This window comes from Meles meles, chromosome 11 (genome assembly GCF_922984935.1).
Source record: "Meles meles chromosome 11, mMelMel3.1 paternal haplotype, whole genome shotgun sequence".
Classification (NCBI taxonomy): domain Eukaryota; kingdom Metazoa; phylum Chordata; class Mammalia; order Carnivora; family Mustelidae; genus Meles; species Meles meles.
This window is the reverse complement of record NC_060076.1, coordinates 35897742-35913683: the sequence shown is the minus strand read 5'-3', so window position 1 is coordinate 35913683 and position 15942 is coordinate 35897742. Positions and strand designations below refer to the sequence as shown.

At 36.6% G+C, this 15942-nt stretch overlaps 1 protein-coding gene across 12 annotated transcripts in view; it reads right to left on the bottom strand.

The window, feature by feature from the left end:
- Window positions 1-508: 508 nt before the first annotated feature.
- Window positions 509-15942, bottom strand: part of RNF38 (ring finger protein 38) — a 138165-nt gene continuing 122731 nt past the window's right edge. For all 12 annotated transcript variants that reach the window (XM_046023368.1, XM_046023369.1, XM_046023370.1 and 9 more), the window contains 7 exons: window positions 14537-14707; window positions 12125-12286; window positions 11339-11445; window positions 9586-9670; window positions 7657-7778; window positions 5559-5658; window positions 509-3397 (listed from right to left, as the gene is read on the bottom strand). In XM_046023368.1, the coding sequence (XP_045879324.1) occupies window positions 3335-3397; window positions 5559-5658; window positions 7657-7778; window positions 9586-9670; window positions 11339-11445; window positions 12125-12286; window positions 14537-14707 (810 nt within the window). In that variant the 3' untranslated portion in view covers window positions 509-3334. The remainder of the gene's footprint in view (window positions 3398-5558; window positions 5659-7656; window positions 7779-9585; window positions 9671-11338; window positions 11446-12124; window positions 12287-14536; window positions 14708-15942) is intronic.

Below are 15942 nucleotides of genomic sequence, written 5' to 3'. Positions count from 1 at the left end.
AAAATTGGGCACAGGGATTAAAAATAAAAATTCATTGCACTACTTAGTAAAGCATTACTAGTAACTTTCATAAAAAATGTACAAACTTTGTTAAAAATTTATCAAGCCTTCAAATGATTTGGTTACAGATATTTATAATACGTACATTTAAAACTATATGTTAACTGATACAATGGAATATGATTTGAGGAAATGACTCAGCAAATGATTCCAAAAAACACCCCTGTAAGCTTTCATAATCTGAAAGAAACAGCAAAATGAGGTAACCAAATGTACCACAGGGGGGAAACTAGCTTTCTAATGAAGGCCTAAAGATTATCTGTGAAAAATATTCTGAGTTGATAGATCTCATTCAAAATACTGTAAGAGGCCCAATTTAAGAATATTAATAAATCCCATTTCAGAGAGTGTATAAAATCTAAATATGCTTTCACATTTTCCAGATTTTGCTCAAAAAAATTCAGGACAGAAAATCCTAATGAGATCTTGTTACCTGGAGGCCTTAACATGTTTTTTATTTTGTTCTGGGGGGGGGGGGGGGCTGAAAAAATTCGAAGATGATAATTCATGCAAAACAACACAAAATGAAAACCCCACAGCAGAGTTAAGATGGTAAAGCCAATACTGTTTTAGGAGAAAAGAGGAAGAAGGCAACAAACCAACACCTGCCTGCTATCTGGTGCATCGCTCAAGGTGACAACAGCTGGGCACGAAGCAACTTTCTTTTTTTTGCTAGCCAGGAAGCTGCTCACTGTGGCTAGTCTGAGCTGGTTCAGAACACACGCATATATGCTCCTAATACGCACTAACCACTTAATAAGCAAATCTGTACACATCTCCAAGGGCCCCATGCAAAGAAAGACATTCCCAAAGAGAGATCGGTCACAAAAGTGCAACATTACTTCAGGATTTTTACCAAAATAGACCCTGCTGCCTCCTAAATTGCCAACTGCCTCTCAAAAATTTGCTGGAAAAGGGATATTATGACAAGAATTCATTGTCAGAGGGAGGGACAAAAGAGCTACTTTTCCTAGTCATTAGTACAATGTGCCTTGTTAATTATCTATATAAATTAGAAAAAGTGCTTTACTTGCATGCTTCAATAAAATGAATACTGAGTGTAGTAGTGTTATGTTAGATCTGTATAGATATAAATTTTTTGCAGCTATATAAAAGAGTCTATGTATAAGATGGGCTTTTGCCATTTTAAACATGATTTTTTATACTTAAAAAAAATAAAGATCAAACTATACGTGATTTGTAATGTAGCTGATTATTACGCCAATAATTTTGGTCTTCAACACACTTTTTATTCATCAGGAACAGGTGGGGAATATCCTAATGATTGAAAAGTAATGTGCACTTGCACTATTGAGATGTATTTCTGATGCACTGACAAATACAGGGGCAAACAGAAAGTGTGCAAAATCCTATTTGTCTGACTAGATAGAGGCAACAGTGTCTTGAAAAGGGAAAAATTGTGCTTCTGTGAGAACTGACTTTACTGAACTCTAAGCTGAGATGAGCTTATAGAGACTTCAAGGAAGGCAAGTAGCATGGCAGTAACAAGTAGTTAACACTGTCTGAGTAGAAAACGGACAAAGAGCCAACTGAAAGCTGAGTGAGGCTGGCAGCAAGTCATCACAGTTCTGACTGGGATTAGGCAGCTTGCACTACTGCAAACAAAGCAATGACCTCAACTGCAGGAAGAGGCAGACAAGGCTGAAGACAGTGAAAGAACGAGGGAGGAACCAAAACACTGCTGGAAAAATGACTTTAAACAATCTAGATGATACTCAATGGACCTATAAAAAAAAAACCCACACAGCTATGTATTATTTCAGATCAACTAAATGAAGGTCAATTCCTGTTTTACAGCATTATTTTTTATACAAAAATCAAATCTTCATTTATACTGCAAGTATTCTGGACCTGTTATATTAAATTTTTCTCATTCAAACAAAATTTTTAAAAAGCAATAAAACATCAAAGCACATCAGGTCTAAGAATTCGAGCTGTCACAGCACTTGATCCATCCTGGAAATGAGGGTTTCCATGAGAAGCACATTTACTGAGGGAAGAACTAGACAACTTTCAGAATTGGAGGTTGGCAGGTGAATCAGTACAAACAGAAACAGAATTTCTTAAAAGAATTTAGTTGCCAATAAGCGCTTAACAAAGAACGTATCAAAAGTCAAGCTGAATTAGCTAACAGATTTTGTTCTGGTGGAAGTAAACGAGGTGAGACTTCATGGGACCAGCGATATTCTTAGAAATATATTACTCAAAAATCTTCAGAATAGACTACAAACCTAAACATTAAAAAAAAAAAAAATCACAGGTACTTCCTGTAAGAAACTTACTGGAAATGTAAAGGAAAAAACAAGAAAGTATCAACATTCAAATCACTGATTGAAATGCTAATATTGCTAACTGATGATGTATGATATTGCACCTTCTTTTTGGGAACAGTAAGTTGGAGATTTAAAAAAAAAATTTTTTTTTTCACAACAGAATAAAAAAATCAGGTTCATGGAGTGAGAAATCTGTTACACTTTTTTTCTTAAGTGACCCACTTGGGACCACCAACAAAGAGAAGGTGACAGCTGCCTGAAGCAAAGAAGAAGGCTTTTCTCATTCCATTCACTGGGAGGGAAGGGATGGAGTATTCAATGCTTATCATTGATGCACCCTTAGCAATCAGTGTGCAACAGCAAACACAAGGGAAAAAACCAGTGTACAGTACTAGTGCTGTTTAAATAACACACCAGATTATACATTGCAGCATAATTAAAACTACACACACATTCTTGGTACATGCTGGTATATAGGATCTCATACACACGTTAGCTACCATGCCCTCACACAAGTAGTTGCGCACTCTCTCTCTCACACACAGACACATTTATCACCAACAGTCATACGCTGCATTCATTTCCACTCACAGTTTCTGAAGGCTCTATATAAGGTAGATTGCTATATCATCTGGAGCTACCACTTTTTATAAAAGCACATGCTAAAAGATCACGTCCACTGTAATCTTGCAGCAACACTCGGAATGATCACACAAAAACCAGGGAATGTTAGTGCACACACAAAATTAAGCTAAAGAAAAAGTCTTTGGAGTTCCAATCACACGGTTAGTATAACAATCCCATAATTGTGAAGACTAATTGTAAGCTTTTATAGTTGATTAAGTCACACAGTGCAAAGAAAGGTCCATTGACCCTTTTGGTAAAGGGAGGGCTGGAAGCCACACAGATTAAGTTCAATGGATAGTCCGTATATACATGTGATGAGGAACACCCAAACTAAATTTGTGCTCTTAGGTTGGTCATTCTGAATCCCGATGCACTTCTGAAGCATCAGCTCGGCAGATTGGGCAAGTACGATTTGCCTAAAACACAAAAGAGAAAATATGTCTGAACTGTGATTTTACAATGTAACATGTTAAACACAATGAGCTATTTTTATTTCCCACATAGCTTTTACATTCTTTATTCCTTTAAAAAGATACAAAGCAATCATTTCATCTCTTTAAAAAAAAAATACACTACAGGGGCACCTGGGTGGCTCAGTGGGTTAAGCCTCTGCCTTCGGCTCAGGTCATGATCTCAGGGTCCTGGGATGGAGCCCTGCCATCAGGCTCTCTGCTCAGCAGGGAGCCTGCCTCCCTGCCTACTTGTGATCTCTGTCAAATAAATAAAATCTTAAAAAAAAATACACTACAGGGCGCCTGGGTGGCTCAGTGGGTTAAGCCACTGCCTTCGGCTCAGGTCATGATCTCGGGGTCCTGAGATCGAGTCCCACGTCGGGCTCTTTGCTCAGCGGGAGCCTGCTTCCTTCTCTCTCTCTCTGCCTGCCTCTCTGTCTATTTGTGATCTCGCTCTGTCAAATAAATAAATAAAATCTTTAAAAAAAAAATACACTACAAACTCAAAAGACTTAGTAGCTGATGAATAACTGGTTTTTTTTTTTTTAAAGATTTTATTTATTTGACAGATTGAGATCACAAGTAGTCAGAGAAGCAGGCAGAGAGAGAGGGAGAGAGAGGAGGAAGCAGGCTCCCTGCTGAGCAGAGAGCCCAGTGATGGACTTGATCCCAGGACCCTGAGATCACAACCCGAGCTGAAGACAGAGGCTTAATTCACTCAGCCACCCAGGTGCCCCTGAATAACTGTTTTTAATTATGTCTGTTTTAACATATAGACGAGATTACCTATCACCAGTTCAGACAGACTTAGTAACTAGCTTAAAATGCCCTCTCAACAAATGGCACCACTGTTCTCTGAGTTGCCAAAGCCACAAAACTAAGTTTCACCTGTTCTCTTTCTAAAACACATTATTTGTCCAATACTCCCGTCTGTACATTATAATAGCTCTCGAATCAGTTCTCTTTTCATCCAATTGCCAGTATTCCTTCTCTGACTACCTCAGAACATCACCATTCCTTCTCAAAGTCTCTCAGAAATATCTCTCCTTTTCCATTCTTCAAATGGTGGTCAGTCATCTTCCTAAAATACAATCTCAGTTATAGCCTTCCACCTCATTTCCAGGATCAAGTCCACACTCCTTCACACGCATTGTGACTTCACAATAAGCCGGTCACTGGCCCTATCTTTGAACATCTCTTCTCTGGCCACTCTTGAAATCAGCCATATACAATCTGCTATTTTCTTACCAGTCTCTGTTCTACACCACAGGGCCATGCACAGATAATACTTTTTTAAAAAGTTAAGACTCTTTGCCTTCTGGATTCGGCTTGAGCTAAACTGGGCACCCTTACTCTGTGCTCATACAGAGGACCAATTCTGTTTTAACTCATCTGTCTTCCTCACCAAACTGTGACCGTATCTAATCCACTGGTCTTATCTCCTAATCAGAATACTCTTAAAAAAATAATAAAGTTGACCCTTTTAAAATTATTTTACTGCATCATATTTTTATTCTACCAGTATAAAATACGGAATTTGTGCCCTTTGGGTTTTCCATACCTACAAAATAGAAAAATGATCAGGATTAAATATAAGCACTAGAGGGAGCGCCTCAGTGGTTGAGCCTCTGCCCTCGGCTCCGGTCATGATCTCAGGGTCCTGGAATTGAGCCCCGCATCGGGCTCTCTGCCTAGCAGGGAGCCTGCTTTCCCCCACCCCTGCTGCCTCTCTGCCTACTTGTGATCTCTGTCAAATAAATAAATAAAATCTTAAAAATAAAATAAAAGCACTAGTGGTTCATTTCCCATGTAAATTTCTAACAAAGGAAGTCCCTTCTAAACTCTTAGAGGAAACCAGCCCAACAAGTTCAGAACTCATCCCTATATATACCACTAGAAAAGATATACTGATAATTAAGGAAAAATAACCCACTTTTAAGGTTTGCACAATTACTCCCACACTGATGACTCTAATTTTTCCTGGCCTTTTCTATTTGCAGACATCACTGGAAATTCTGTCTCCTTATCCATCCTCCACCATAACAAGAGACTTACTTTACATAAAACTGTGGTCAACAAAAAAGAAAATTCAATGTTATTCTCTTCACAGATGCCATCACTTTACCTTAAGCCATTTGTCGACACACTTGGCATGGAACTCGTGGTTACAGGGTAAAACTCTAAGTAGCTGCCTTGACTCAAAATCACACATGCATACTACACACCTAAAAAAAAACAAAAAAGATCATTTAACCATAAATCCAAGTGGTTTTCTATTTTGTTATGACTAATGAAACCTAGAAAAACCATTTATCATCTCACTTTTCAAACTGTCATTTAAATTTCAAGACAAAATAATTTATCAATATCCTGAAAAAATCATGATATTAAAACATTTAGAATGTTTCACTTTATGGAGAGATCATCAAGAAAACAGGTTAAACATCCACACTAGTCTTAATACTGAAGACACTAATAATATTCAACAAATGGTATTGAAACAATCGGACATCCATATACAAAAAGAATGGAGTTGGACCCCTACCTCACATGATACACAAAAATTAACTGAAAAGTAGAACAAAAGCCTAAATTAAGAGTAAAAATTATTCAACTGCTAGAAGAAAAAACATAGGGGTAAATCTTCATGACCTTGGAATAAGCAATGGTTTAGCAGAAACAATACCAAAGCACAAGAAACAAAAAAAGTAGATAAATCGAACATTAAAAAAAATTGTGCTTCAAAAAGACATCATCAAGAAAGTGCAAAGACAACTTACAAAACGGGAGGTATTTTTGAAAATTCTATCTTATAAGGGAACAACTTGTTTGTATAACATAGAAATAACCTCTACAACAATTTAAAAATGGACAAAGGATGTTAATAGACATTTCTCCAAAGAAAATACACAGGTGGCCAATAAGCATAGTAAAATAGTCCAACATTGTTAGCCATCTGGGAAATGGAGATAAACTTAATAAGATACCACCTCACTCCCATTAGGACAGCCAGAATCAAAACAGAATAATAACAAGCACTGGAGAGGATATGGAGAAACTTTACATATTGCCGGTGGGAATGTAAAATGGCATATCCACTTTGGAAAAAACTGGAAGTTCTCAAAAGGTTAAACAAAGACATTTGTCTCACTCAGTCAAAAGAGCACGTGACTCTTGATCTCAGGGTTATAAGTTTGAGTCCCATGTTGGGTGTAGAGACTATTTAAATAAATGAATAAATAAAAACTTTTTTAAAAAAGGTTAAACAAAGCTACCATATGATCTATTAGATACTCAAGAGGAATGAAAACATATCCACAGAAAAATTCTGTACACAAATGTTCACAGCAGTTTTATTAATACTAGTTAAAACATGGAAACAACCCAAATGTCCCATCAACTGAGGAAGAGGATAAGCAATATTTGGTGTTATCCTTACGAAAGAATATTAATTATTTGGCCATAAAAAGGAATGAAGTACTGATACAAGCAACATGATGTACCTTGAACACATTATGCTAAGTTAAAGAAGCCATACATAAAAGAGCATATATTGTATGATCTCATTAATGTGAAATGTATAGGACAGGCAGAGCTGCAGAGATAAAAAAGTAAATTAGTGGGAAGCTATGCTGGAACAGATAGGGCTGGGGAAAAATGGAAAGTGGCTGCTAGTAGGTAAGGGGTTTCTTTTTGGGGTGAAGAAATGGTGTACATCTGAATTTGAAGACTGCAAATTTGAAGGTCGCAAAACTCTATGAATATATTAAAAACCACTGACTGCATACTTTACACGTGAATTTTATCTCCGTAAAGTTGTCCTTAAAGATACTATAATAAGGAGAATATTTATGTAAAAACCTCAAGCTTTACATGTACAAGCTCTTCAATATCATATAAAATATTTTGAAGTTAGAAATAGAAACCATAGAATTTCTAGGCAACCTAAAAATCCAGAACAGGACTATTGAACAGAATTGTTAGAGATAGAAATGTTCTACATCTTCTAACAACAGACTCATTAGTGAGTGCAATAAAGAAATTTAACTTTTTATTTAATTTAAACAGCCTCACGTGACTAGTGGCTACCTTACCAAACAGGACAGGCCTGGAGTATGCAATAGAGACTATTTATTTTTATCAAGTTATCTTTGACTCTCAAGCTTTTATTTTATAAACGTAAAAAAGGAAATTTCCGAGTGATGTCAGAAAAATGTACTTACAAAGTCTGTTCTGACTGGTGATTGTTAGGATTGAACCGGTAAGAAGGAAGCTGTTCAATATCTGCTTTAGTCAGTCCTCGAGGCTTAGCCTCTCCCAGTCGTTCTGCCAGGTTTAATAGGGCCTAGAAAGGGGAAAAGGAGCCAATTTTCATCTCTCTTTGAGCCACCCAGGCATCCCAAAATATTTTTCTTATGTTGAGATGGTATCACTGTTTTTTCCACTGATGGGTACATGATCTATTCAAAAAGGAGCTGTCCTCTTCAGCAACATGACTTATGACTTAATGTTAGTATCCAACACCTAAGGGATAACCAACCCCTTTGCAGGAAACTGACATCATCAGTGTAGAAACAAAACCAGGAAATTATTACACAGCCCCTTTCTCTCTCTAGAAATGTGGAACTGGAGTCCAAAGGACAGTGCAGTGTGATTATAAGGTAGAAGGAAAATGACATAATAGCATTTTGAAAACTACAGAAGAATATGGCATTTGGCCTGATCTCTTCTATGTGTGTTTAAAAAAAAACAAAAAACAAAAAACAAAAAACACCAAAGGTGCTTTAAGACTATGTGTGTATGTTTGTCTCTTCCCTGTCCCTAGGTTCTATTCACATTGTATAGAGACGGAGTAAGGCTGGGGTGAGAAAGGTTAACTAGTATTAAAAAAAAAAAAAAAAAAAAGTCACACTGTCACTTACAATCAACAATACAAAGTTGCCTTCCAACCCCTAAACTGCACCTCCCATTCGTAACCTCAAGTAATATATTATTTTATATATTATATTTAAAATTACGTAAGTATGTAAAATATAAGCCACTTGACCTGCTATCTTCTTTATTCTGCTTTCTTCATGAACTACTGCGATCTTTTTTGCAAAGCATCTTCTTTTGCAAGCACCCTGTGTACACCCAACACTACCACAAACCATTTGGCAATCAATTCTTGCTTATTCTAGCGTTAAGTCTCTCAAATTAAACCACATTTAAAAATTTTAAGAATAAAGAAAAAAGTCTCTCAAGATCTACTCTTTTATACTTGCAGTTCCCATAGTTCAGAACTGCATGGTTCTATAATTTGCCCAACCTATTTATTAAGTTTTCCTCCCACTAATGTCTAACCATTCCCATCTATTCCTTTATGCTACTAGCAGTTTTGACTCTTAAAGGTAGAATCTGATGCCATCAGAACCAAAACATTTAGCAGCTCCTTCCTCCCAATAGTGAAAATTATGTCTCTATCAGGGCACACATACTCAACAGCCAGCTGAGATTTTCAATTAAATTTCTATTTTTTCCTTTTCACTTAAGCCACCAACTGTATGTCATGCCTCAAGAATATCCAAGCACTTCCCTACCTCAATCTCATGCATGAAGCTGCTTTTTGCCCATCCTTTAGGAACCAGCTCAAACATCTGTGCTTCCAAAAAATCTTTTTCACACCAAATCACAATTCACTGTTTTCCCACTTAAATTCTCTCAAAGGCATTTTATGTAACTCTAATATAACACCAAGCCTATCTTATTATCATGGCTGTGTGGTACGTGTAGAAATATCCCAAGGGGACGCCTGGGTGGCTCAGTTGGTTAAGCAGCTGCCTTCGGCTCAGGTCATGATCCCAGCGTCCTGGGATCGAGTCCCACATCGGCTCCTTGCTCAGCAGGGAGCCTGCTTCTCCCTCTGACTCTGCCTGCCACTCTGTCTGCCTGTGATCCCTCTCTCCCTCTCTCTCTGACAAATAAAAAATAAAATCTTTTTAAAAAAATTTTTTTTAAAAAAGAAAAAATCCCAAGGATGCTGGCCACTTTTTTTTGATATATTCGTGTTGAGAAACATACAAAGGATTTACCAAATGCATGTTTAATTAGGTGAATGAATAGAATACTTCTTAATGCATATAACTCTACCCAAACTCAGTTTACCTACTAACCTCGTAATTTTCTACTTCTCCATCTTCCACGTCCAATTCAAAGCTGAAAGTTGGGCCCACTGCAGGTGGCACTGGAAGCATTGATCTGCAGTGAAAACAACCAACACTAGCATTGATATACTGGTACATTACTTCAATGAATACGATGGGAAGAACAAGGTTAATGCCAAAAGAATAAAGAATGGTCAGTGTTGATCAGTGGCAACCCTTTAAAGAAAAGGACTTTACTAGCAATAAAACAGACATTAAAAAAATACAACTCACAATAGCATAAAAAACATGAAATATTAGGGTTATAATTTAACAAAACATGTGCAAGACCTATATAATTAAAAACTAAAAATATGGGGCGCCTGGGTGGCTCAGTTGGTTGAGCGACTGCCTTCGGCTCAGGTCATGATCCTGGAGTCCTGGGATCATGTCCCACATTGGGCTCTCAGCTCACCAGGGAGTCTGCTTCTCCCCCTGGATCTCTTTCCTCTCATGCTCTCTCTCTCTCTCAAATAAATGAATAAAATCTTAAAAAAATAAAATAAAATAATTAAAAATAAATTAACAAAAAAAAACTAAAAATACTACCACCAGGAAGACTTTTTAAAATTAAAAAATAGAGAAATATAATGTTTAGAAGATATCAATTCTCTTCCAAAACTGATCTATAAATTTAATGCAACCCCTACTCAAATCCCAGCAAACTATATTTTAGTAGAAACCGATTTGCCTATTTTAAACTTTACATGGATCATGTAAGACTTTAAATAATTTTAAGAGCCACGTTCTGATACTATCTGATTTTTAAGACTTCTAATACAGCTACAATTATCAAAATAGTGTGGTATAGGAGCATCGCCCTCTGTATAAAAACATTTCCTAGTCTTCTTAGAAGGTAATTAAGAGACTTGAGACTGAATTCTGGCCAGTGGAAACTAGGCAGGAAGGCAGAGAGATCCATTTTCATTTTTGCTAGTTGGAGTGTATATATAATGGCTAGAACCCAAGGAGCCATCTTCAATCATGTAGAGAAAGCCATAAAATTATGAACATGGTAGAACCATTCCTTAATTATTGGGCTAACAATCCCTGAACTGCCCACTTCTGAACTTCACTACATGAGACAAATTAAAAACTATCATGTGTAACACTTGGGTATCTGTTACAAACTTAATCCTAACAGTATTTCTAAGGCACAGAAGTAACTTCTCTGACCTCTTTCCTTGGGGAAGAAGCAACATCAAAAGATATGCGGGGCCCCTGGGTGGCTCAGTCGGTGAAGCATCTGCCTCTGGCTCAGGTCATAATCCCAGGGTCCTGGGATCAAGCCCCACAATGAGCTCCCTGCTCGGTGTGGAGTCTGCTTCTCCCTCTTCCTCTGCCCCTCCCCACTACATGCACATGCACGCACGGGCGCTCTCTCAAATGAATAATAAAATCTTAATTTAAAAAGCTGGATATTCAAAGGTGGTTAGTGATGACAGCTGTAAGAGAGGCAAACTATAAACTTTTCTACTTTTTGATTTATTTTTTAAATCTTCTGACCATTTCTGGCTCACAAATTTCTTCCTCTCCCACTTCTCCCTTGTTCTTGGCTGTTCTCTTTATTTCACCCTTACAGTCTCCCAGTCCAATCCCTTAACATTAAATAAAAACAAATCTCTAACACACCCTAAATCATATATCACACAGAAGATATTCATAAAAGGAGGAGAATCTATCAAAATTCAGAATTCACTAAAATGAGAAAAACAGAACTTACAACACATATGGTAGTAAGCTGGGATGATAAGGGGGAGGTGGTATTGGCTGCTGGGATCGGTATCTACTACGTCCTGTGAGCCTCCGAGGCATAAATGGAGGATAAGGCTGTAGGGGAAAAACGTTAATACAATTTAAGATCACTCTACTTTTTAACTATTTTGTCCAATAGTCTCTCTTCTTAAAAAAACCTCCAAAATTTCTTACTATTTAAGTAAGCAACATTTGGTATTTATTAAATGTTAGCATAAATACAACTAGTTTAAAACATACACTTAAGTATATTTCTTAGTGATTGGGGCACCTGGGTGGCTCAGTCAGTTGGGCATCTGACTTGATTTTGGCTCAGGTCACGATTTCAGGGTGATGGGATCGAGTCCTGCACCAGGCCCTGAGCTTAGCATGGAGTCTGCTTGCCCCTCTCCCTCACCAACTGCTTTCTCTTCCTCTCTAGATATAAATAAAATCTTAAAAAAAAAAATAGAATTAGGTGTAGTTTTAAATACAATTTTTTTTTCCCAACCAAACGCTTTCAAGAATACATTTAAAATTCTAAATAGGCAGGGGCGCCTGGGTGGCTCAGTGGGTTAAAGCCTCTGCCTTCTTCCCCCCTCTCACTCTGCCTGCCTCTCTGCCTACTTGTGATTTCTGTCTGTCAAATAAATAAAATCTTTAAAAAATAAACCAAAATAAAATAAAATTCTAAACAGGCAGAGTTATATAGAAACAGAACTCAAAACAAGTTATCAGAGCAAGGAATAGATTAATAACATGACTGAAAACTTACTACTCCGAAGGACACCTCCTGATGCAAAGGATCATGGGTTAGGAACTGCAAAGGAGCTGATGGAGGTAATGTTGGGGGATGGGCCGATGGAGGATAAGTAAAACCTCCGACTGGAAGATGTTCACCTAAGAGTTCCACTTCATTTTCTATCCTTTGCAGAGGCTGAGGGAGGAAAAGAGCAAACTAATATATTAATATACTACCAGTGTTTAGACATACTATGTTTTATAATAATAAAAATTAACCTCCCCCAAACACCTTTAAGGTCATTTATTTCTTGATGTTTATACCAATCTAAATTTATACATGTGGACATACAGACTATAGTAAAATATCTGAAACATGTCATTAGAACATTTCCAATATACATTTTACTATTTGAAATTTCTCATAAAAAGGAGACAGAAAATAATTATATGGAAGTTAAAATTCCTTTTTAGTCATAATACACTGACCTCACAAAACCTTCAGACACTTAATCTTTAACATATGAAACTGAGCATGTGTGTATTTATAAAATGAGAATGAGGGCTAAATGGGTGGGATCAGATAGAGCAGGCATGATACTGTATTAGAAGACTTATGGGCTTCAGTATTAGACTCTTCCTGTTGTCACTAATGAGCCATGTGACTTTTATATAAATAACTTCATATAAACCTCATATTATCTAGAGGACTAAAAGGTTCACTGCCTACTTCAAAAGTATGCTATGAACACTGAGACAATGTAGAAAAGCAAAGCACACAGTAGGTTTCTTCTTGACAATAGCTTTACTGAGATATAATTCACATATTATTAAAAAAATCACCCTAAGGGGTACAATTCAATAGATTTAAGTAGATTCACCGGAGCTGTATGACCTTCATCACTATCTAATTCCATAGCACTTTCATCCCTCCACCCCCAACCTGTGCTCATTAGGAGTCCACTACCCCATTTTTCCAGTCCTCCCCAAGCCTTGGACAATTGCCAATCTACCTTCCATTTCTACAGATTTGCCTATTCTGGATCATTTCATATGTTTGTGTCATTTGTGTCTGGCTTCTGTCACTTAGCATAATGTTTTCAAGGCTCATCCATTTTGTAGTTTGTGTATCAGTACTTCACTCCTTTTTTATAGTTGAAAAAGATTCACTGCATCAATTGATGGACATTTGAACTCTTTCCACCTTTTGATGTTAGGAGTAATGCTACTATGAACACTTATGTACATATTTTTGTGTATCTGATTCCTTTAGGAACATGTATTCTTCAATGTTAGTCTGACTTCCTCCTGCAGTTAGACAATTATCAACACATTATTCACTATTCAAACAAAATTCCACTTTAGTTTGGGAGCTTATATATGCTTGAAAAATCCCAACCGCTGACACTATGACAACACAAGTGAACCTAAGCTGTGATCTGGCTATGTGACCGGACCTTTTAAAGGATACCAAACTCAAATGTAAGTGAGGGCAAAATTTTGTTTTAACCTTGAGTTCTCAGGTACTGGAAGCTAAGAACATCCTGCCATCAATGATTCTAATAAAGACTTTCTTATAGAAGTAGTTTTAACTTTTTGGATAAGCCAAACTTGTGTCCTAACTGGCTTCTATAGCTGTCAGAGGAGCATCCAGGTTAAGTTCTCTCCTACCTGAGACCCAGCATGGTGCATAAATCCTGCGTAAAGGATGATTAAGGTTCCTCTAGGATACATGGTCAAGTACCTTTCACAGGACTTAAATCTTTCCCCCTAATCATTCCATATGTTCTCTTTCCCATTCACCCTGAATGCCTGATAGTTCAGATGGTTAACTTGGCCTGTCCAAAAAACATCTGGGCCTCCTTCCTGTGCCCTCCCTTCCACTGCTATAGTGCTCATGCCTCCTCCAACCCCCCAAAAGAATATGCCTCTCAGCTAAATTCCAGTCCCAAGACAAAATTAACTGGATTGTAACAGATGACCTCATCTTTTCATCAGAATATAGAAGAAAAATGGGATTTCAAAAAAACCCAGAAAACAAAGAAATTTACTTTACTTGCCTAAATGAAAGTAATTATTATAGCAAGTATATATGAACTATTTTATAATACTTTCATTTTCCACCATTTCAGAAACACATAAAAGGAAAAAACAGAACTGAATTTTTCTTCAGATTTACTTCCAGAAGGATTGCAGACATGAAGGAACAGTTTTAAATTATACAAGAGACATATAAAAGAACTAGAAAAACTTAAGCAACCAAGATAATTTTAGGTAAATATGTTTATCTTGATTTGTATATCTGTGAATTCCCTAATTCTTTTAAGAACCAGAAGAATGCCTAAATTATAGTTTTTAAATGGTAACAAATAACATCTATTAAATTAATCTGCCTCTTAGGTCTACACATTCTCTGAAAATTAAAGACATAAGAGTAGATACCTACCGATCGTGACTGCTGTGTTTGGAAAGGGACAAACTGGCCAGGTGGTGGCAAATGAGGAGGATGATGGGGAGAAAGGTGAGGAGGATGTAAAAGAAATGGGTCACTAGAAATAAGGGGTGGGAACGCAGCATATGGTACTGGTAAGTGCTGAACTGAACATGCCTGAAGCATCTGTAAAAAAAAAATCATTATTTGTTGTTTATTAATATATAAATATAATATATTCTTAAAAATCTATAGAGATTGAAATGTCATTGCCATATCCTGCTCAAAATCATACCAAAATGTCTTAATGACCTACACTGACAAAGAAACTATAGCGTATTTTTGCATTTATTAGTAAAATACTAGTAATTATTCTGTATTTTATATAGTTCTGGCACATCAGTCAAAAGACCTAACTTCCTCTTTAGCAAATTTTTGATGCCTATGAAATGGAGTTAAAAGTGTTGCACAGAAGAGGAAGCTCCTTTCTACTTGACTGAATAACCAGATATTACTGCTTTTCTGTCCAAGAACCTATCCTTTTCAATGTTATAGAAATTTTCTTATTTATGGAATTTTAATATTTACTAAGAGCCCAACCCACAGCTAAGTTCCTTATGTTATGTCTCTCAATATTTTAGTCTGCTAATTTAGCACACTGATCCCATAATCCATTATTGAAAAACCAAGGTTGGGATAAATTAATAAATTAAAACTAGAGTTGGTATTTCTGTGTTCCTTTTAATCTCACATTCAAATAAGATATTAGGATTATATTTAGTTTCAGGAAAGTGCTTTACTTTGAAAACCTTAGACAAGTCATTTAAATTCTCTGGATTTCAGTGACCTCATTTGTGAAATAAGGAGGATGGACTGGGGGTCGGTGGATTAAAGGATAAAACATAAGCTTAAGAGGCAGAACGAAGTGGGTGTGAATCACTGCTCTCTCATACTGTCTGTGTGACATTAAGACATTTTCAATTTCATCATCTAGAAAATGGGGATACCATTGTTACCACAGGCTTCCTACATTGAGAAATAAGTAAGACCAAGCACTCAAAGTGCTTGCAAAATCTAGTAAGTGCTGAGGCTATTACTGTTGATCACTAAAGTCTCTGAGACTAACTTACTAACTAGTTCAATATCCTATGTTAGTACCCTAAATCCAACCTTTATCAAGGTTTAATTATAAACAGTGCTGATACATGCTTTGTCTTCAGGATATTCAAATACATGTAATTTAATTGGAAAATACACCAAGTTTTCAAGCTAACTTTATTAAATTGTTATTTAAGTTTACTTTCATACTCCTGTTGCAATAAAATTGCATTTTTTTACTTGAAAATGAAAAGCTTTTTCCAAAGAGCAGTCTCTTTAATTCTGTTTGCTTACAGAACACTTAGCCATTCTAAGGGGATTAC